The sequence below is a fragment of the Crocuta crocuta genome, unplaced genomic scaffold (genome assembly GCF_008692635.1).
Source record: "Crocuta crocuta isolate KB4526 unplaced genomic scaffold, BGI_CrCroc_1.0 scaffold56, whole genome shotgun sequence".
Lineage (NCBI taxonomy): Eukaryota > Metazoa > Chordata > Mammalia > Carnivora > Hyaenidae > Crocuta > Crocuta crocuta.
The window spans coordinates 4,150,762-4,174,223 of NW_027531334.1; the positions used below are offsets into that span (position 1 = coordinate 4,150,762).

At 43.5% G+C, this 23,462-nt stretch overlaps 1 protein-coding gene across 5 annotated transcripts in view; it reads right to left on the reverse strand.

Annotated features, from left to right (window-relative positions):
* CD96 (CD96 molecule) overlaps positions 1-23,462 on the reverse strand; it is a 100,143-nt gene that overhangs the window by 16,455 nt on the left and 60,226 nt on the right. For 4 of the 5 annotated variants that reach the window (XM_077771877.1, XM_077771875.1, XM_077771876.1 and 1 more), the window contains exons 9-10: positions 1,600-1,668; positions 1,010-1,081 (exon numbers count right to left, since the gene is read on the reverse strand). The exons of the other annotated variant lie outside the window; for it this stretch is intronic. In XM_077771877.1, the coding sequence (XP_077628003.1) occupies positions 1,010-1,081; positions 1,600-1,668 (141 nt within the window). The remainder of the gene's footprint in view (positions 1-1,009; positions 1,082-1,599; positions 1,669-23,462) is intronic. 5 annotated transcript variants of the gene reach the window in all.

A 23,462-nucleotide genomic window follows, 5' to 3' on the forward strand; every position in this document is an offset into this window, starting at 1 on the left:
TCACAGGTTTCTATTATATAAACATATATGTTAAAAGAAATACATTAAGTTAAATTAAATCATACATAGACTAATGGTGGAAGTGTGTCCTGAGTTAAGGATTATGATTAATCCAAATGTGTGTACCTGAGGTCCGCAAAAGAGATAAAATAAGTAACTAATGCGACAAAGAGCAATATTACACATGTTCCTTTTTGCTCTTCAGTTAATTTCCTAAGGACAAGTTCCCAGCAGTGAGATGACAGAGCCAGTGCGTATAAAAGACTTTCAGAGGCTTTAAATGTACAACTTAAAGTCTTTCCTAAAAGACACACACACCTTTACCCTTTGTGGAAAAGGGCCTGGTAGTAAAATCCAGAGGTCTGCACCAGTGGCCTCCGGGGGCTTTGCTTCAGCCACATCCCAGCCACTTCCCTGCCACACAGATCTTTGTCTTCTGCCACTAAGAGGCAGTGTACTTCCTCTTCAGATCCTGTTGATACCTGCTAAAGCAGCAGACACTGCCGCCGTGAGGCAGCCAGATTAAGTGGCCAAACCATTTCTTGCCTCACACCGGGCTCCCTCTTCTCCTTGTTCTCAGTGATATGTGTATTCTGGCTACCTCACTCTTTCCTCAGTTACACTCATACTTTGCTCTCTTCATCTCTTTGCTCTTTCTTCATGATTTTACTCAGATGTTACCTTCTTCAGTAAGGCCTTGTGAAACTACCTGATTTAAAACAGCAACCCACCTGCACACCTGATTCTCATTGTCTCCCTCCAGTGCTTTATTCATTCCCCATCACTCATCACCATTTGCCTGTCTCGCTTCCACTAAAATTTGGAACTTAGATCTCTTTTGTTCACAGATGTATCCCTGGCAACTACAACAATGCTGTAAACACAGTAGATGCTTTGTTTAGTGTTTGTTAATACAATTATGAACAGAGCATGTAGTAGTTGTGCATGATATGTATTGGATGAATAAATGGGGCCCAGGAGACCCCAAGGGACTCACAGTGACACTTACAGTTAGTGGTATCTTTCCTGCCTGAGGTCCAGGAGTAGTTGAGGCCTTGGGTAGTCGCGCTGGAACTGCTGGCTGAAAGACAAAATTCTTAGAATCCAACCTTTTTGTACAGCTGTAATTTAACTTTACTTTGATGTGCTGAATTTTTAATCTATGTGACTTTGGGGAAATCTGAAATTGAAAATATGCTTTCCTACACAGGAACACAGCTGGCATATTAAGCAAAAGCTCTGTAGTTTATGCTTAATGCCAACTTGTCACTGATTTTCCTTCTTTTTCTGTTCTTGTTGCCAACTCAGATCACTGGGAGTACTGTCAAGATTACTTTAATGTTACCTTAAAATTCCATGAGAAATGAAACGTACAGTATAATAATTCACCAACCCATATTTTTAAGATTACAGTGATTGTCCTATCAATATATAGCCACCAATTAGATTACAATTTGCCACGGAGCAACTCAAAACCAAGACATCAAACATTAAATGAAAAATGTAGCCTTTGGCCCAAACCTCAACATTGTCATGGCTATACTAAAACTTGTGTTTTGTCTCTCTTCAGTCACATAAAGAAAGCCTTACTATACTCACTTTGAGGAGTGGTATTTGGAGTCGATATACCCACATCTCCAAGGGCTGTTGATGATGTAGCTGGATATCCTATTTTGAAAACAAATTTCCCAAACTGTTATAGGTATATACATTCCCATGTTTGATATGTTGCTGTAATTAACAAGGGTGGCCTGCAGAGCATGGAATATTAGAATCAGAAAGAACCTTGGTGAGGGGCACTTGGGTGGCTCAGCCGGTTAGGCGTCCAACTTCTGCTCAGGTCATGATCTCAGTTTGTGAGTTCAAGCCCCATGTCAGATTCTGTGTTACAGCAGCTCAGAGCCTGCAGCCTGCCTCAGATTCTGTGTCTCCCTCTCTCTCTGCCCCTCCCCTCCTCATTATCTGTATCTCTCCGTCTCTCAGAAATAAATAAACATTAAAAATTTTTAAGAAAAAAAGAAAGAACCTTGATAAATACAGTGTCTAATGGCTTCATTTTACAAACTATGCACCTGAATCCAAAAGGCATATGCTTGTGGCTACGTACACAATATTCCATATCATTTATGTGATATTAACTCAGTTCTCCAAGTGTATCACATTCACACTTTCAAAATATGATGTTTTAACGTCTATTGTGTGCCAGACTCCAGTATACATGCAACGATGAACACGAGGTCCTTGTCCTCATGGAATTTACCTTGTAGTGAGTTTTCACAATTGCACACAATATTTTCATATGTTAAATATGGTTACATATCTACTTCAGTTCTTAGTTTTCAAAATCATCCCCATCTTTACAGTCTGTCCTTTGCCATTCTTCTCCTCTCTCTTCCCCTCCCCCGCCCCGTAAATGAAAGACTAATTCATATTCATTTGGAAATATCTCAGGGCATGAAGCAAGGTAGATTGAAAATGAAAAATTCTCAATCACAGTCCATTTGAAAAAATGGTTTATCTCTTGGGAAAACAAATGTTTAATGCATTTTATTTGTGTGTATTTCCCCTTTGTTCCAAAAACATATTTAAAGTCATATACATAAATATTCAATTCAACAAGATAAAAGAAGGAGATAGAAAGGGAAACTAGAGACAAGGAAAATATAGTTAGAAAAAGTATGTTAACCTCTGTCTAAACCTAAGTGGGGACAGTACACAAAATGCATTTCTTGATGTCATGTACTCTTAATAGATTTGAGTCCGACATTTCATCAGAACTTTCTAGTAATGATGCTAAGAAATAAAGGGTTTATATTCTGCCATTTGTGGCCATCATAGGATAACAACAGTCAGTTTTCAAGAGAAACACAGCAATTCTTTTTATTGTGATTAAAGAGGAAATTTCTCCCCAGTCTTTTAAAAAAGAATACTGTATACTGTGTGTAATAATAATACAATATCTTCAAAGTATGACAGTCAGAACGGTCATTCACCTGTAAGCTCTAGTTCATCGTGAATGGCATCCCACCCTCCCAGGCACCTCAGTTCTGAGAAATGACATGCTTAAATAAAAAACACGGGTAACCAAATTCCTGAAAAAATACATGTAGGACACATTGATAAATTGGCATCACGGCTTATGCATTTAAAGTAATTTAGAGAAATGATGAACAATTGTTTTGTAATGCAGCCTGCTTGCTTGCTTGCTTGCTTGCTTGCTTGCTTCCTTCCTTCCTTCCTTCTTTCCTTCTTTCCTTCCTTTCTTCGTCTCTCCCGCTCCCTCCCTCTCTTTCTGAGAACTAACCTCCGTAGAATTCACCGAGTGATTATGTAAGTGAAAGCAGAAAGGAATGGTTTTAAAGTGGTGATATGATAACAACAGTGATATTAATGATGAAGAAAAAGAACTAAGAGGTAATCATCAGAGAACTTCGTATCGTTTGTAGGCAATATTACTGTTACCTAGAAATCTCAGCCTAATAAGCAATTGGCAATCACCTTTTAAAATACCTCTTACTTACAAACAATGGACACTTTCCCCAGCCAGCTATTGCGCCGACCATCGGCTCCACGTGATTTGATTCTGTCAGGAATCAGTGGAATCCTGATGTTGTATGATGACTGAGAATTTCATGTGTATTAAAATGACTGAGTAAATTTCTTTTCTGGAGAATCAGAAAATAATGCAACATAAATTCTTGCTTACTGCGACTTTACTGCAGGGGAAGGAGAATTCATCCATTCGATTCCATCTACATGTTGTTCTTGGACCACATGAGAGGAGGAACACGGACAGCCCCAGGCTCGCACACCACCTTGATCTTTGTGTTACTGTGTCTCTTGTCTGGCCTATGTATCGGTGCTGCTCTATGCTTCCTCTCGTAGGCCTGTAGGGCTTGTGGAGGGCTGACTGTGTGCCAGTAAGCTTCTGGGAACAAAAGGATCGATGACACCCCGTCATAGCCCCAAGAAGCCCACGCTCATTTCAGTTTTATTGGCGTCCAGCTGTATTTTGTTTGGGTCTTGGCCTGAGGGTCTGTACCAGGTTGCATAGATTATTGACAGAATGATCCCTTTACCATGAGACCCTGACTTTCATGTGCAAGTCAGAGCTGAAGCCATTTAGAAAACTATCTAGTACTTTAGGTAAATTAAACCCCACTCACTCCCCATGGCTTTACACTATGCTTCAAGGTTCCTTGGCATTACATGACCTGACCTCCAACAGTCTTCACGGTGTTAACTCTTATACTCCCTTCCTACGTTCTTTCATTTATTGACCCAGCATTTGGGAGCCTCTGTCTTGCAGGCATTGTGCTCGGCACTGGGGGCACTGCACTGGAGTTGAAGTTCAGAGGATATGGACATCAACCAAAGAATCACAGAAACCAATCCAAAGAGAACACATGAAAGAAGAAAAGGCTTATTCAGAGTCTCAGGAAGGCTCCACTGAGGACTGTCGCAAACTCGAGTGGGAGCAGGAGAGGGTGGCAGGAGCCTCGAGGTCAAGGACACACACTGTTAGTAACAGCAATGTGTGGGGCGTGTCTATCCAGGGCTGGGCCTTTGTAAGCTCTCAAGGAGGGTTTATTCTGTGGTGAACTGAATTGGGCATGAGGGTGTGAGCCACCGCTTGTCACAGTGCACACCCGCCGCCTCAGCAGCAGAGGACAGTGATTGAACTGTGGCTCACAAGGGCAGAAACACTGCTTGTTTCTCAGCGTTGTTTTGTTTGGTTGTTTTTGCTTTCAGAAGAAATCTCTTTCCAGAGCCTGGCCTGGAGATCCGTAACTGTAAGAGGACGTAACTGGCTGTCTTTTGACATAAAACAGAGCATTTTAAAAGAATTATATATATATATTCTTTTTAGCTGAGTGTTTAAGATTCATATTGATCATATATTTCAGCATGTGAATAAAGCAGCTTGTGGGATTTTTGTTGTTGTTGTTGTTTTGACTTTTCTGTTTCAAGGTTTTATTTATACTCATAATAGAGCAAAGCCTCTCCGGCACTCAATACTTGGCTCTGTATTATGACATACTGTGTAGGCGAGCAATACGCCAAACCTAGTGAAAAGGTGGCCTGTTTTGTTTGCTGGTTGTTTACATGTTCTTCAATTTGAGTGCTTATTGTTATGAAGCTTGCGAGTATCCAGAGATACATAATAATGACCCAGTTTCCAGGAAAGAAGAAGGGGGTTAGGAGAAAACACTACTTTGTTCAAAATGTCTTGCCCATATTAATTTGAAAACTGCCATGAGGTTAGATGAGAAGTTTCAAAACTTTCCTAGCTCATTCTTATTTGAACTTAGACTTTATTTTTTCACGGAAATTAAAAATTACCCCTTTATATTATCACTAGAAATTCAATTAAGCTAGAAGGCAGCTCTAGTCGGGTCTGAGTTAGATGGAGGAGACAGAATCGTGTTCTTGAAGAGCTAGTTCTGGTGGGCTCCTTGTGACATTACGAAGCAGAAGGGAATCCCTTCATCTGGACTCCTACCAGCTTCCTGGTGACTGTCCCACTCACTGTCAGAGAAGGGAAACAGAGGGAAATGCTGGAGATCTCCCGGGGGGTTCATCTGCGGGAAATGTTGAGATGTTTCCCAAACAACTTAAATTTCAAAGATCATTTAATACGAACTTACTCTGTACCAAATGACAGGGACAGGGGAGTGGTCGTGATGCAAGGTCAGCGGAGGATAAAAGATAAAATGGTAATTAAAAAAAAAGTAAATGCTGATTTGGTCATGGTTTCCTCCTTCAAGGAATTAAAAAATACAAGTAAAGGTCTTGGTTTATTTTGAGATGAATTGTATTTGCTGGACTCTGTTTGGATCGTGGCATGCCTCTCCAGACTGGCTCGTGGGGGGTCTTAGCTTTAGAGTAGCTCTTTAAACATTTACATATTTGATTCTCAGAATAACCATATGAACTAGCTATTACTAACTCCTGGTTTCTAAGATAAGGAAACAGTATTAGGTAAAAGGACTTGCCCAGATTACACAGCTAGGAGGCAGCAGAGATAGGAATTGAACTCAAGCCTGTCTGACACCAGAGACTTTATTCATTCCACTCCGGTAGACTTATAAAGTATAGTTGGCCTTGCTACAGAACCAGGGGGTAGCCCTGGAATTCAATCATGGTCCCTAGCACACAGCCTCCCAGATAATTGATAGTCTCTTGACTCTCCCCCGTCGCCCCCTCTCAACCTCCCATTACATGACTGCCCAGTCTTCAAGCCCTGACCAGGTGCCATTTTCTTTATGGAGCCTTATTCTGTTCTCCCTGAAGCCTTTCCTTTGTTAATCTCTTCCTCCTCTGTGCTTGAAATATATTCTTAAGCTCCAAGATATTTACTGAGTTATCAATACTTACAACCAGGTGTTATCACTTTTCTAGGTGATAGAGATACATCAGTAGACAAATCAGACCAAAAAAAAAAGACCCTTATGGGATTCACTTTCTTGAGAGGACAACCCAAACTAATGAATTCTACAGATGGTTAAAAAATTCTGTGGAGAAAAATAAAGCAGGGAAAGGGGAAAGGAAGTGAGTTGGAGAAGGCTACAGTTTTGAATCAGGTGGTCATGAAAAGTCTCACTGAGAAGATGACATTTGAACAAAGATTGGGAGAAGATGAGAGTGTGAGCCGTGTAGATTTTGGGGGAAAGAATTTTCTAGGCAGAGGGGAAAAGTGAAAAGGCCTGAGGTGGAAGCAATTCTGCTATGCTGTGGGAACAGTGAGAAGGCCAATTTGGGTGAAGCAAAGCGAGCAAAAAGGAGAGTAGAGTAGCGGAAATATAATACATTAGATATAACATGAAAATTTTCAGGCTAACTTTGTAGATATTTACCATCCCTTTCCATCCATTTTCTTTCTCCACTGATGTGACCATGATCCTGGTGGGCTTTATTTACATAAGTATCCATCTCAAGTAGTAGTAGACACATATGTCTAGGGTTAGATTATTTGTTTTTCTTAAAACACACACACACACACACACACACACACACACACACACACACACCCCACAGACAAAGATAGCCTGGTTAATTAATCAACCACTCTATTTCCTACGTTAAGTTCCTACCACTTTCCAAAGAGATTCAAGGGGGCAAATAATACAGTGTAACATTTTGAAACTTATCAACCAGGTACTATATTAGGTGTTCTGCATGCCTACTACCTTGTGTTGCTTTTAATAATCCACTGAGAAAGGCACTACCCATACTGATGTTCTTCCTCTTCTTCTTTCTCTTGTTTTCCCCTATTTTCCTCAAACATCCACAACTTTGGCCATGCTTTTAGAGCTCTGATCATTATTTGCCAATCCATTACACTGTTGCCGAGAACTACAGCTTTCTGTGGATCTTCCCAGTGGCTAAACCATCACCTTGTCATGGTTGCTTTCATATTTCACAAAATACTTTATCTACTATTTGCTTTTTTTTTTTTTTACCATTTTATTTATTTATCTTTTTATTGTGAGAAGTGTACTCTTTTAAACCTCATCACCTATTTCACCCCTCCTGCCATCCATCTACTCTCTGGTAATCATCAGTTTGTTCTCTATGGTTAAGAGTCTGTTTCTTGGTTTGCTTCTCTCTGTTTTTTTTTTTCCCTTTGCTCATTTGTTTTGTTTCTTAATTCCGCATATAAGAGAGATCACATGGTATTTGTATTTCTCTGACTGAGTCATTTTGCTTAACATAATATTCTCTAGCTCTATCCACATTGTTGCAAATGGCAAAGTTTCATTCTTTTTTATGGCTGAATAATATTTCATTATATGTATATAAGTCACATCTTCTTATATCCATCTTCTTACATCCATTCATCTATTGAGGAATACTCAGGCTGTTTCCAGAGTTTGGCTATTGTAAATAATGCTGTAATAAACAGAAGAGTGTATGTATCCCTTTAAATTGGTGAGGTTTTTTTTGTTTTGTTTTGTTGTAGTTGTTTTTGTTGTTATTGTTTTTGGTAAATACCCAGTAGTGTGATTTCAGGATTATAGGGTAGTTCTATTTCAATTTGTGGAGGAACTTTAAGTTTTCCACAGTAGCTGCACCAGTTTGCATTCCCACCAACAGTGCAGGAGGATTCCTTTTTTTTCCATATCCTCATTAATACTTGTTTCTTGTGTTTTTGATTTCAGCCATTCTGATAGGTATGAGGTGATATCTCATTGTAACTTTGATTTACATTTCCCTCATGATGAGTGACACTGAGCATCTTTCTGTGTCTGTTGGCCATTTGAGTCTTCTTTGGAAAAATGTCTATTTATGTCTTCTGCCCAGTTTTTAATTGGATTATTTGTTTCTTTGGTATTGAATTGTATCTGTTCTTTATATATTTTGGATACTAACCATTTATCATATATTTCATTTGCAGATATCTTCTTCCATTTAGTAGGTTGCCTTTTAGTTTCATTGTTTCCTTTGCTCTGCAGAAGCTTTTTATTTTGATGTAGTACCAATAGTTTATTTTTGTTTTTATTTCTCTTGCCTCAGGTTTTTATTTTATTTTATAAATAAAAAGGTGTATATAGTTAAGGTAACAACATGATTTGATACACACATACATAGTGAAATGATTGGTACAGTCAACTAATTAACATATCACTCTTCATGTAGTAACCATTTGTTGTTTTGTTTTTTTTTATGAGAGCACCTGAAACCTACTCTGAACAAATTTCCAACATTCGATATAGTATTAGTATAATTATCATGCTGTATATAAGATCTCTAGACTTATTAATCTTACATAACTCCAACTTTGTACCCTTTGACCAGCATATCCCCACTGTCTCTTCTTCTCCGCCCCAGTGATTACTGTTCCACACTTTGCTTCCATGTAGTACACTATTTTAGATTCTACTTATACGTGAGATCATGTAGGGGTTTTTTCTTTGTCTATCTTATTTCACTTAGTATAATGTTGTCCAGGTTCACTCATGTTGTTGCAAATGGCAGAATCTCCATTTTTAAGGCTGAATCACACACACACACACACACACACACACACACACAATTTATTTACCCATTCATTTGCCAGTGAAGCTTAGGTTGTTACCATATCTCTTAGAGGTACCTGATTTTCTTTCCTTCATGTATATACCCAGAATAGAGATTACTGGGTCACATAGTAGTTCCATTGTTTACTTTTTTGAGGAACTTCAAAGACTGCTTTCTATATTGCTTTCCATAATGGCTACAACAATTGACATTCCCACCAAGAGCAACAAGAGTTCTCTTTTCTCATATCCTCACCAACACTTGTTATCTTTTATGATTCATTCATTCATTCATTCTTTTTGGTAATAGCCATCCTAACAGGTAGGAAGTGATATCTCATTGTGGGTTGGAGTTGCATTTCCCTAATGACTAGTGATGTTGAGCATCTTTTCATGTACTTGGTGGCTATTTGTATGTCTCCTTTGGAAAAATGTCTATTCAGGTCCTTTGTCTATTTTCAATGAGTTGTTTCTTGTTTTGCTATTGAATTGAATGAATTTCTTATAAATTTTGGATATTAACCCCTTATCAGATATATGATTTAAAAATATTTTCTCCCAATGTATAGGTTACCTTTACCTTTGTTGTTTCCTTTGCTGCACAGAAGTTGTTTAGTTTGATGTAGTATACTTGCTTGTTTTTGCTTATGGACTCTGGTCCATCATCAATCTCAAGACTATGCAAGAGGCAGAAGTGCCCCCAGGTGAGGATTTTTTTTCAATGTATATTTATTTATTTTGTGAGAGAGAGAATGAGAGAGAGAGAGAGAGAGAGAGAACTAGAACAAGTGGTAGAGGGGCAGAGAGAGAGCAAAAGAGAATCCTAAGCAGCCTGTACCTGCTCAGCACTGAGCCCAACACAGGCAGGGCTGGATCTCAAGACTGACCATGAGATCATGACCTGAACTGAAATCAAGAGTCCGACCCTTAACTGACTGAGCCATCTAGGCACACCTGCTACGAGTCAGGTCCCCTCTCATGCAGGTGGTGGGTAAAAGAAGAATCTTCCCCTTTACCTTAGCCCAAGTGAAGAGTGGTTTCAAGAGAACTACTCAGAGCTGTTGGCCTAAGTGTCCTGGAGTTTGGGATGAAGAAGGCCAGGGCCTGACTCAGGCTAAAGAGACTACACTGGGGGCCTGTGTTTGACTAATAGTGTTGAGAAGAGAGATATGGCCATGTTGGAGAAGAGGAACACTTTCCCCAAATAGGAGGCCCAGGTGCATGTTTTCCCAGATAAAACAGAATGCCATGGACAGAAATCTCACCCAGGAATAACCGGAGAAACAAAAATCTCTTAAGGGGACAGACCTCCAGCAGCTCATGTGCTGCAGGGCGATAATAAACAGGAGCCTGGTGGAAAGGCAGGGCCTGCACCCTGCATCAAGGGGACAAGAGCCAGGGGCCAGTCCCAGATTTCTGAGAAATCCAGCAGAGTGCCCCATGAGGTCAAGACAGCAATTTTTATTCTCCCCATCCACAGGGCACCTAGGTCAGATTGCAGTCAGCCTGACAAGGAAGGTCTTTTCTCATCTATCTCTCTCCGCTTTTCCACCTACTATGACCCCTAACCAACAACCAGGAGTGGAGGAGAGACTGAACTAGAAAATCAAAAAGACATTTCCTCCACCCCCCACAGACATAAAACACACAACCTTGCATCCCAGGCTTCTGCAGCTGAGGCACACCAACACACGGTGGGCAGGAAGGGGACAAAGTTCTGGATCAAATTAGTTTTTGCAAGTTTTGACATTACATTTGTCAAGCCTTTTTAATTATTGACACAAGACTGTTCTGGAGTCTGAAAGGGACCAGACAACATTTATTATATGAAAATCACCAAAAAAGCTTTCAGGGGCTAAGGAGAAATTATTCAACGGAGCTCATTTGGACAGGGAATAATGGGGAAAGGAAAATTCTTTTTTTTTTTCTTTTTTGCTAATTTACCCAGTTTAGCTTATTTATTCAACAAAAAGTAAAAGTTATTTGTAAGTTCAGGGTGCTTCTGTGATCTGGTTTGTCAAGCTCAATTGTCTGAGACTTTGCCTTATTTCTACATAAAACTGAATCTGAAAATTTAATTTTTTCAAATTGTAACATTTTCACTTGACATTCCACTCTGTCTGTTAAAGCCCCCTCCCCTGTTTATAACCTTTGGCCAATACACTCTTTATACATAAGAAGCTAGAAGATTAGAACACTGTGTGCACAGCAAGCTAGCCTCACCCTTGCAAGATAAGTTTCTCAAGACCTGCACCAGAAGGTTAGCACAATAACCTGTCTGCCTCTGCAGCCTGCTTGCCACATAGGAATATTTGTATCTTAAAGAAACAGGGAATGCAGATGCTTGGGAAGCTAGTCAAGCCTGATAAGCTCAAGAATATAAACTCTCCCCTGCTGCTCTTCGGGGCTGCTTGGTTTGGGTGCTCCCCAAGCATGCCCAGCGCTGAATAAAGAAGTGTGTGTGACGCCAATCTGTGTTCCTGTATTCTGTTCACTGATCTCGGCTGGGGTGGCTACAACATTTTGGAGGCCCCAGAGAGATCCTCAGGTGAGTCCTGCGTCTGAACATCCTGTTTACCACTCCTGTCCTGGCCGCTGTGCTCCGACCTGGTCTAGGGGATGGCCACCCTGAGACGTTCCAGGCCGCGGTCCGGTGCGGCACGCAGTGACCGAGCTTGGACTGGTGCGTCTGGACACCTTCTTTCCTGTTGCTGGCTCTCCTCGGACGACCACCCGCCGAGGACCAGGTATTCCTGTAGAGTAGTCATAAGGACGGAGGGAGAGCCGGACGCAGCCTGAACTCCCTCTTCCACAGCAAGGAGTGGGACGCCCTCAGAACCCCTGGTTTCTGGTTTCTGTTAACTGTGGTCTGGTCTGTGGCCGTTTGGCCCCTGGTTTCTGGTTTCTGTTAACTGTGGTCTGGTCTGTGGCTGTTTGGCCCCTGGTTTCTGGTTTCTGTTAACTGTGGCTGTTTGTCTGTGTTTTGAGGGTCTGTGCTTAGCGCTTGCAATGGGGGGTGGGCCATCGAAAAAACAGACCCCCTTGGGTTGTATGCTTAGGCATTTTGAGGAAGGATTTGTGGAAGGTGTTGGTTATGGTGTAAAATTAACTCCAGGAAAATTGAGAACCTCTGTGAATTGGAATGACCCCATTTTGAGGTCGGATGGCCCATCACTTGGGTCTTTTGACCCACACAGGGTACAGGATGTTTGGAGGGTTGTGACAGGTAATCCTGGTCACCATGATCAATTCCCCTACATTGACCAATGGTTGAACCTAGTTCAATGACCTCCCCCTTAGCTAAAACAATGTGCACTCTTGGCAGGTTCCAGAGTGTTGATTGTGGGAACTCCCTTGAAATCCCCTCGCCATTCCCCCAGCATGTTAAGTACCTCCCGCATATAACCCTAGAACATCGGGTAATGGGGAGGGCCCTCTAATCCCTCCGCACACCCATGTGGGAAACTCTTATGGTTCCCAGCAGTCGGCTGCGTCGCTGGACAGCTCTACCTCGCCTCCCTCCCCTTCGGCTGCGGCCCAGGTCCTCCCTTGCAGGAAGCCCAACCACAGGGAACCGGGCATAGGCCCTTCATGGTCTATGTCCCCTTTTCTACATCTGATTTGTACAATTGGAAGGCACAGAATTCCCCTTTCTCTGAAAAGCCACAGACTCTCACAGGGTTGCTAGAGAGTGTTTTTCAGAGACATCGCCCCACATAGGACAATTGTCAACAGCTCTTGGTGACTTTGTTCACTGCAAGGAAAGAGGCAGAATTTGGACAGAGGCCCAAAAGATAGCTGTGGGTGGGAGGTCAGTTGAGGAAACCCGTCAGAAATTGACGATACATTTCCCTCAGAGCGCCCCACTTGGGACCCCAATACCAGGCCAGATGGCACAGTATTAGACTGGTACCACCGGATTCTAATTGGAGGGATCCATAAGGCCGCCTGTCAGCCCACTAACTTATCCAAGATGAAGGAAGTTATTCAAGGCCCACAGGAATCCCCAGGCACATTCCTAGAACACTTACAGGAGGCCTACCAGGTTTACACCCAGGTAGATCCCGAAGCCCCCGAAAATCAATGGGCAATTAATGTTACCTTTGCTACTCAGGTAGCCCCAGATACATGCGGAAAACTGCAAAAAATGGAAGGATTTGCTGGCATGAATCTCTCACAATTGTTAGAGATTGCTCAAAAGGTGTTTAACAACTGAGAGACTCCAGACGATCCAAAGTGCATGGCCAAAATTATGGTAGCAGCCATGCGAGAAGAGAAGCACAACAGAAAAGAACAAAAGGGCTGGGGTCCACCCCGGCACCCTAATCAACAAGACCAAGGAAGGAGGACCCCCTTAGGAAAAAAAAACCCAGTGTGCCTACTGTAAGAAAAAAGGACATTGGAAGAATGAATGTCCTGAGCGGCCAAATCCCAACAAGGAAGGCCCTAAAAAGATTCTACTCACTGATGAAGATGACTGAGGGGGTTGGGGTTTCTTATTGGCCCCCTCAGAGCCCAGGGTAACTTTGAAGATAGGGAGCCATTCTGTCCGCTTTCTCATCGACACAGGAGCAACACATTCTGTGCTGCTTAGGGTGGATGGCCTCTCTCCAAAAACAAAACTACTATTGTAGGGGCAAGAGGGACCCCTAAAAAATACCCATGGACTACTGGAAGAGCTGTGGACCTGGGAAAAGGTATTGTTACCCACTCTTTCTTAGCCATTCCTGAATGCCCCGCCCCTCTGTTTGGGCATAATTTGCTTCAAAAATTACAGGCAACTGTCTCCTCTGCCACCTAGACTCCCCAAGCCGAGTTTCACCCTTCTGGGCCGGCTCCTATCCTGGTTGCTTCCTGCCTTCTCTCTGAGGAATACCTACTCCTAACAGAAGCATGGCCTGAATGCCAAAGCCATATCCTTACTACACTGCAACAAGAAATTCCTAGTGTGGGCAGAGACTAACCCACCTGGACTGGCTAGTCACCTCGCTCTGGTAATAGTGACGATCTTAGCCACCGCTACTCCAGCAAACATGCGGCAGTACCCTATGGCTAAGGAAGCATGGGAAGGGATTCGGGTGCATATCCAGAGACTACAGGAAGCTGGTGTTTTGGTTCCATGCCAATCTCCTTGGAGCACACCTTTGCTCCCTGTCAAGAAGCCAGGGACTATGGACTATAGACCAGTACAGCACCTTCGTGAGGTCAATAAGTGGGTTGAAACCATCCACCCGACTGTGCCCAATCCTTACACCCTCCTTAGTCTCTTACCTGAATGCACTGTGTATACTGTGCTAGATCTCAAGGATGCATTTTTTCTGCATACCTTTGGCTCCAGTGAGTCAGCCCATCTTTGCTTTCGAATGGACTGACCCAAAGGGAGGATTTTCTGGACAACTGACTTGGACCCATCTGTCACAAGGGTTTAAAAATTCTCTCACTCTTTTTAATGAAGCCTTAAGCTTGGACCTGACCTTTTGCTATCAGAAATGGCCCACTTGCTCCCTGCTACAATATGTAGATGACCCCCTCCTTGTTGCTGACAACGAGGAGGAATACCTAACAGCTACAAAGGACTTACTTGAGAATTTGGCCAAGCTTGGCTACCAGGTATCTGCTAAGAAAGCACAGTTGTGCACCCCCTCTGTTACTTACCTGGGGTGCAATTTAGAAGGAGAAAAAAAGAACTTTCAGACTCTCACATTGCTGCAATCACTGGTGTTTCTGTCCCATCTATCAGGAGGCAGGTTCAAGCGTTCCTAGGGGCAGTGGAATACTGCCGCCTCTGGATCCCAGGTTTTGCAGAAATTGCCAAGCCCCTATATTCAGCTGCTGGGGGAAATGGATCCCTTGTCCGGGGCCCCAGCGAACAACAGGCTTTTGATTCCCTGAAACAGGCCTTCATCTCAGCTCCTGCCTTAGCTTTGCCAGACTTAAACAAGCCCTTCCAACTGTTTGTCAATGGATCTCGAGGACTGTCTACAGGAGTCCTTATCCATACCATAGGCCCTTAGAGGAAGCCGGTGGCCTACTTATCTAAGAGACTTGATCCCGTTGCTGGAGGCTGGCCATCTTGTTTTTGGGCCATTGCAGCCACTGCCCTCCTCATAAAAGAAGCTGATAAACTAACATTTGGACAACAGCTACAAGTCATTGCCCCTCATGCAGTTGAGACCTTATTCTTCGGGCACCAGAACGTTGGATGACTCACTCCATAATTACCCAGTATCAGGTACTGCTGTTAGACCAACCTCAGTTGTTATTCTCTAAGGCTGCCTGCATGAATTCTGCAACATTGCTGCCGGACCTCAATGAATCCACCCCAGCACATCACTGCCCAGAGGTCTTAGAGGCCCTCCAGTCACCCTGACCTCAAGGATACTCCCCTTGAGAATCCAGACTTGGTTTTGTTTACAGACAGCAATAACTTTGTTGACAACAGGGTCCACTATGCAGGGGCAGCCATAGTTACTGAAAAGGAGACTCTTTGGAGTACTGCCCTTCCCTGGGAGACCTCAGCCCAAAAAGCTGAACTCATTGCTCTGACTCAGGCCCTGTGAATGGGGCAGGGAAAGACTATTACCATTTAGACTGACAGCCGGTATGTATTTACTACTGCTAATGTTCATGGGGCAATCTATAAGGAATGAGGGCTACTAACCTCTGGAGGAAAGGACATCAAAAACAAGGAAGAAATTTTAGCCCCGCTGGAAGCGGTTTGGATGCCTAAAGCTCTTGCAATAGTCCATTGCAAAGCACACCAGAAAGGGGAACACAATGAGGCAAAAGGAAGCCGTTGGGTGGACTATGCTACTAAGGAAGCAGCAAAAAGAAAGGACATCCTAGTTGTAAAAGTCCTCACTCTGCCAGAGCTGCCCCAGAAGCCCACCTGAGGACTAGGATTTCTACCACTCCAGGGGAGGAACCCAAAGAGAAGATGGATGGTGGTCCCTCCCCGCAGGACAGGTTGGGCTCCCATGAACTTTAGCGCACAGTCTACTCCAGCAGTTCCACCGAGCCACTCATCCAGGCCGAACCAAAATGCTCCAAGCCCTGGGACCTCATTTCTTCTTCCCAGGAGAGAAATCTACAGCTGACCACATAGCTCCCAGCTGTAAGACCTGTGCAAAGGTCAATCCAGGAAGGACCGCTCCAAAAGAAGGACACCAGAGCCAAGGCACCCAACCGGGTGAACATTGGGAAGTCTATTTCACTGAAGTCAAGCCTCTCGCCAGCAACTATAATCCTTGCAGGCACTTGACAGGGGCTACCAGGACATCTGGCCCTCTATTTGCCAGGTTCAACTACATGTGACTGTCAACAACCCTCGGATATATCAACCCAGGGGTTCAGTCTGGGTCTGTAAGTTCACCTCCAAAGGATTGGAACGCAAATGAAAAGGGCCTGGCACTGTCTACCTAGCAATCCTTACTGCTGTGAAAGTGCAAGGCATTAACCTTTGGATACACGTTTCCCATTTGAAACCAGCCTCAGCATGGAAAGCCCAACCTGCTGGAGAGCTCAAGGTCAAATTCTTCCAGTCCTCTGGCTCCTGACCTTACTTAGTTTCTCCACTGCTTGGAGAAACACTCATCAACCTGGAATTTGGGAATCGGTTGTTAATAGTTCCAGGGAAGTAATGGCTTCCAACTCCCCTAATGCTGCCAGTCCTCACCTAACGGTAGACCTCTGTAAATTGGGGAAGGGATTCTTCCCCATCCGCAGAGCTGAGATCTTACAATGGACTACCTCAGCTTACGGTGGAGCCAGTGTCAACTCTGGGTACAGAGGTGGTCCTGGATGTGGCATACAACCAGCTGAAAAGAAATGACAAGGTACAGGGATATATGCCTGCCCCTGGGGCTGGAGGCCCGGCATCCAGGATAGGCAAGGAAGCTGGGGACTAGGTTATGAAAGAAATAGTCAATGGTCATGTGTCCAATGGGGTTATGAAACTATTTCCACCTTCACGGGCTCATTAAAACAAGAGGATCCCTTTCGCTCCCTTTCCAGGGGGGTCCCTCCTAACACTTGTCTAGTGGGTTCTCGTAACCCAATTGTAATTACCATCAAGACAGGCAATACTGCAGGACAGCATTACTGGCTCACTGGATGGACTTGGGGGCTTTGCCTGTATTTAACTGGATATGACTCTGGCCTCTATTTTAATATACAAGGGAAAGATCAACCAAGAAACCCTATGCCCATTGGTCCGGCCAGGCTGCTACTGCCAATAAAACAATAACCGCGGCCAATGCCCCAGACTACTCCACTGACCAAGCCTAGCGAGGGCATGTTCTCTATCACACCTACCGTATCCCCACCGGCCCCTCTGCCACTTGCGTCGTCTGCCTTTCAGTCCGAACTGCTCCGAATGCTCTCCTCTGTTCTTCATACTATCAATGCCAGCTCATCTGATCTTGGACAAGATTGTTGGTTATGCCTAAATCCAAGACCCCCCCTATTATATAGGAATGGGGTTTTCCCAGAACCTAACGGCCAATAAAAATAATATAGGATGCGAATGGGACTCCTCACCACCCCCCATCTCACTTTCGGGGATGTCCAGGGGACTGGGACCTGTTTGGTTTCATCAAGCACCTCGTGGGACACCTCTGGGTATCTAGAAAACTGTAACCAGACCGTTGTTGTCCCAGGCAATGCTAGTCTATATTATCAGACACCCAACAGCACCTGGCTCGCTTGTGACAATGGCCTTACTCGATGCACCTCATCGGGTAGCTTTGACACAGGTGAAAACTAACATTTGTATTTTAGTTTTTGTCTTGCCCCAGGTATCCCTCTACAACGGGCCTAAAGACAGTTTACACTTGGGGCTCCTGGGTGGCTTAGTCGGTTAAGCGTCCGACTTTCGCTTAGGTCATGATCTCGCGGTTCGTGGGTTTGAGCCCCGCGTCGGGCTCTGTGCTGACTGCCAGCTCAGAGCCTGGAGCCTATTTCAGAGTCTGTATCTCCCTCTCTCTCTGACCCTCCCCTGCTTACGCTGTCTCTCTCTCTCTCCTAGAAATAAATAAAAATTTAAAAAAATTAAAAAAAAAGAAAGGTTACACTTTGTCTCGCAAGGTCGCCAAACCTGATGAGGAGCCCCTGTCCTCTTCCCATTGCTCCTGGGACTTGGCATTGCCAGCTCAGCATCTGTTGGCACATCAGCCCTCATCCAAGGTGAACTTGGCTTAAAAGAACTCAGCCACCAGATAGATCAGGACCTGTACACTCTGAAAGACACCATTGGTCAACTGAAAGAACAGGTGGACTCCCTTGCAGAAGTTGTTCTCCAGAACAGACATGGCCTTGACTTGCTATACCTGTAACAAGATGGACTATATATGGGCCTAAGGGAAACCGGCTGTTTTTATACTAATAACTCAGGCGTTATTAAAAAAAAATCTTGTGCTTAGTTCAGAAAATTTTAAATGAAAGAGAATGCTTGAGGACTATTTCTAAACCATGTTATCATAGGATGTTTAATTAGTCCTCCTGGCTGACTACCCTCCTCAGTGGTGTAGCTGGACCCCTGATTATACTCCTGCTCATGCTCACATTTGGTTCCTGCATTCTTAACTGGTTACTGCACTACATTACACAGGGAATTAACTCCATCAAGTTGCTAGCATTATCTAACCACAACTATATGAGACTAGCTACAGCCCCGGGTGAGGAGCTATTTGAGCATTATGAGTCCATGATTTGACGTATTCACAACAAAAAGGGGAAATGTTAAAGCCCCCTCCTCTGGTTATAACCTTTGGCCAATATATTCTTTATACATAAGAAACTAGAAGATTAGAACACTGTGTGCATAGCAAGCTAACCTCACCCTTGCAAGATAAGTTTCTCAAGAACTGCACCAGAAAGTTAGCACAACAACTGTGCTGTCTGCCTCTGCAGCCTGCTTGCCACATAGGCAATATTTGTATCTTAAAGAAACAGGTCCTAGTCACACAGATGTCTGGGAGCCTAGTCAAGCCTGATAAGCTCAAGAATATAAGCTCTCCCCTGCTGCTATTCGGGGCTGCTTGGTTTGGGTGCTCCCCAAGCATGCCCAGCGCTGAATAAAGAAGTGTGTGTGACGCCAATCTGTGTTCCTGTATTCTGTTCACTGATCTCGGCTGGGGTGGCTACAACACGTGGACGTAGTGTCTATCCGTGTAGTCACCTAGCCTCTCCTGCAAATGTGTTACTGCACTCATTCAAATCACCCGCAGCCCAAAGAGCCTTTAAACTCATAATGATATTAACTGGAGAACTGCACTTAAATGAATATAGGCCACCAACTACATCTAAACACATGTGAGTTGCCTTCATCAAGCCCTGATGTCAGGATTATGTGCATATTGACCTTCACACCAGCATAAAGGAAATATATGGTATGAAATCTTAATCTCTGCACAAGACTGTTTGCCCATGGGAGGCAAATTGCGGAATGTGTGTTCACTGAAAGGCTAAAGCAATGTGTATGGCTGGATTTCTGGTCTAGGAAGGGTTTCCAGGACCCCACTGGGGGAAATGACAGTAAGCAGTACCGAGCTCCTGGGGCATTTACAGACACTCAATAATTTATGAAATGAGTGGAAGAATAGGCCATCCAATAGTTGTTTTTTCCCCAGAGCTACCTTGCTCCAAAGGAAGAAAACTGGATAAACAAATACTCCAAGTAAACTAGTCATCAAGAAGGCTACCCTTGACTTACAGGTGATGGGTATGGGAAAAAAATGAGAAATTCTTTGACAACTTGCAAAAGAAGCCCCGGGTGCAAAGTGGTGGGGAAGATGCAATGATTAGAATTTCGCAGGGTTAAAGGAGAGCGCTGGAATTTTATATGGATTCTGTACATGTCTCTGGACAATGAAATTATATTATAATAATGTTGAGAGGGAAAGGGGTAATGGATGGAGGAGGCTTTTTCTCCAATTTATTTCTGACTGAGGAAATGTTAGCCCCACTTCTGGAGGCTGCATTTCTCAGAAAACACTGATCCAGAGAAGAGAAAGATTAATACAGGCATAACTGTCATGTTGACCTTTTCATGTCAGCTATACAGTTTCACACAGGAATGGATTTATTCGGTGTCTAAAGACATTTATTGAGCACCCATCATGCACTGTCAGAGGCAGTAGGACTCAGGCTCTGAAACTTGTCTGGGCTCCATCCTGGATCTAGCACTTTTTCTATGACTTTGGTTAAGTTATTTAAACTCTTTGTGCCTCGGGGCGCCTGGGTGGCTTAGTCGGTTAAGCGTCCGACTTTCGCTTAGGTCATGATCTCGCGGTTCGTGGGTTCGAGCCCCGCGTCGGGCTCTGTGCTGACTGCCAGCCCGGAGCCTGGAGCCTGTTTCAGTCTGTGACTCCCTCTCTCTCTGACCCTCCCCTGCTCACGCTGTCTCTCTCTCCTAGAAATAAAAACAAAACAAACAAAAAAACTCTTTGTGCCTCAATATCTTCATCTGTAAAATGGGGATAAAAATAGTGCCTAAAGCATTGTGTTGTTGGGGGAATGAAATGAGATAATACATTTACTAGTTTAAAATGGTGCCAGGCACAGCAGAGGCACTCAAATACTAACAAATATTGTTAATATTATTGCTTAATGCTATAACATAAAAGGGTTAGTTGGTTAAAAATTTAGGTAATTACTAGGAAAAAAACTGGTATGATAGTCTTGTAAAAACCTTTTATTTATCCCTCATATTTAGGCAGACCAGCCATGCTGGGTCTTCTGTTGAAGTATTCTCCACTGCTACACATGCCCACTCTAGTTCAGACCGTTATCACTTTACATCACGTACAATCTGCATCGTTTGGTCTTCATGCTCTATTCTTGCTGCTACCACTTACCATACCTGTCACCTCTGTATCACTCCTATTTTTCACATACTGTCAAAGCCACAGCAGCTCTTTGTTGGCATTTTGTTCCCGCCCAAATCCTTAGCCCTTAACTGAAGCTCATGGTCACCTGGCTGCGCCTCACCTAAGCAAGCTGTGTCCTCCCAGCAAGCACCGTCAGCACTTACCCTGCTTGTCTTCTCACGCCCAACACTCATTTAATTTTAGATCTTTGCTCAGGATGACTGTCTAAAGATCCATGTCTCATCTTCATTCCACCTGAGTCTGTATTTCCTTCCAGCTCCCTGGGCAGACTTTCCTGATTCCACTCTCCACTGTTGCCAGCACTCCTCTACTTTGTCAGACTAGAGAGCTTTCTCTAGATCCCCTTCTTACTCTAACATCCAACATCTTGACTTGCAACTGATCTTCTGATCTGCTTCCCCCAGTGATTTATACTTGACCATCTTGTCCAATGGCGTATTTTCCAGTGTAATCCCTCCAGCCATTCTGACATGCTTTCTCATAAATCAGTAGTTTGGGTGCATCCCCTGGGGGGCTGCTTCTTACAATCTGTACCCCTCAGTGTCTGTTACCCCACCCGCTGAGGATCAGGTGTGCTTGCCTGGAGAGCTAGCCAATGGTTAGAGTCAGACTGGACCTGGTATTTTATCTGAAGTGTTCAGGGATAGAAAGATCTAGACTGTGAGGACCAGCTAAAGCTTGAGAGAAGGCTTAATATCAAAACCAGCATCATCAGGTCCAAGGGTCATGTGCAGTGAGGCAGAGCCGAAAGGCCTGTGGCCCAGTGGACAGTGAAATAGGATGCGAGGCAGGTGGGCCCTGCTAGATTGTAAGCTCTGGGCAGCCAGGTGTCTGCTTGTCTTGATCGTCACTGTATCTCAGCGCCTCTAAAGTTCCTGGCACCTTGTAGGCACTCAGTGTGTGTCTGTTGGATGAATGGATGTCTTGAATGATTGCCGCCATTGGGGTTAGAATTTCCGAGACCTGTTCTCTAAAGTCACACGACTCGGAGCCAATTCAAAGTCAGAGTTAGAAGGCATAGAGCTCTACTCAGCAGCGGGAGCACCTGAGTCATGTACTGCCCCACCTGAGACTGGTCCATCCACTGGCTTGTCTCATCTCCCCACTTGGCTTGTCAGCCTCCTGTCTTTTCCTGGAACACTGCTGCAAATGCAGCTAGGACTCAGAAAACACCTATCAGTTCAGGTTGAAATGCTCGCAGCTCCCCGGGTAACTCTTGCAGTTGGCTCGGAGTTCTAAGGGTCCCCTTCTCTAGTAAAAGAATACTGTTTCCATTACCTTGCGTTTGTTTAAAAAATATCCCTTCTCTGAGGAAGAAAAAATACAAACCGGATGTCTGCAGCCAGGCATGTAGCTGAATAATTATGACTGAATTATATAGCACATTCCATCTTAGAATTTGGACTGAAACCATAGCCTTTTGAAGTTGGTTTCCATCACATGTCCCATCTTGCGTCCTTCAAAGAACACAAAGGGTGAATCCTCCCAGCCTCTGAGACATGAGGCAGCCAGTCATCATGCAATTTCACAATTACCCTTCAGGTTTTCAAGACAAAATTTGGAGTTTTCAGATATAATTCGGGGTTCGTTCTAAGAAAATAAGTTTCATTTAGCTATAATGCACAACTGATTTAACATCTTTTGACATTTCAGACTGAAAACTGTTCCAAACATAATTTATTACTTTGACAGAGGTCCAGATTTAGTCAAGCGAGAACGAGCTACTCTTATTATATGCAAGCCTTGATCTAAAATAGGGTTTCTCAGCCTCGGAACTGTTGACATTTTGGACTGGAGAATTCTTTGTTGTGGAGGCTGTCCTGTCCTGTGCCATACAATATGTAGCAGCATCCTTGGCCTTGGCTAATAGCACCCTCCCCCCCACACACACAATTGTGGCAATAAGAAATGTCCCTAGACACTGTCACATGTCCTTGGGAGCGAGAGCAGCAAAATCTCCCTAGTGAGAACCCCTGATGTAAAACAGCCTTGAGAGGTTCAGTGTGGTAGGATCTTACCTAAAGGAGCTCTTGTGACTCTCCAGAAATTTCCCAACCATATCATTATCTTGTCATAATAGATCAAGTAATGTGTTTTCCTGCTTTTTGACAAATACGTTTATTTCACTGGATTCTTTCCCTAATACTAGAACTATTTTACATAGCACGTTTCTTAAAGGGAACAAAAGTCCTTTTCCTCTCCTTGCATTTCTTCACAGAAATAAGGGTGTTTGTTCTGATCGACGCATTTAACGTATGTCAACTAATGCCATGGAAAACTCAGCTAGAAGAAATGAATTTCTGCTTTTAATTGGCGGAATGTTAATGTCATGACAGCATAGTTGTTTTCTTTCTTTTTTTTAGCAGACTTTTAAGTCGCATTTTTATTTATTCATTTATTATTTTTTACCTTTCATGAAGTACAATTGACAAACTGTTAAGGTATTTAAAGTGTACATCATGGTGATTTGATCGACATATGCATTATGTAAGTCACGTTTTATCTTTATTTTTTATTTTTATCTTTTAAAATACTTTGTTGTCAAATTAGCTAA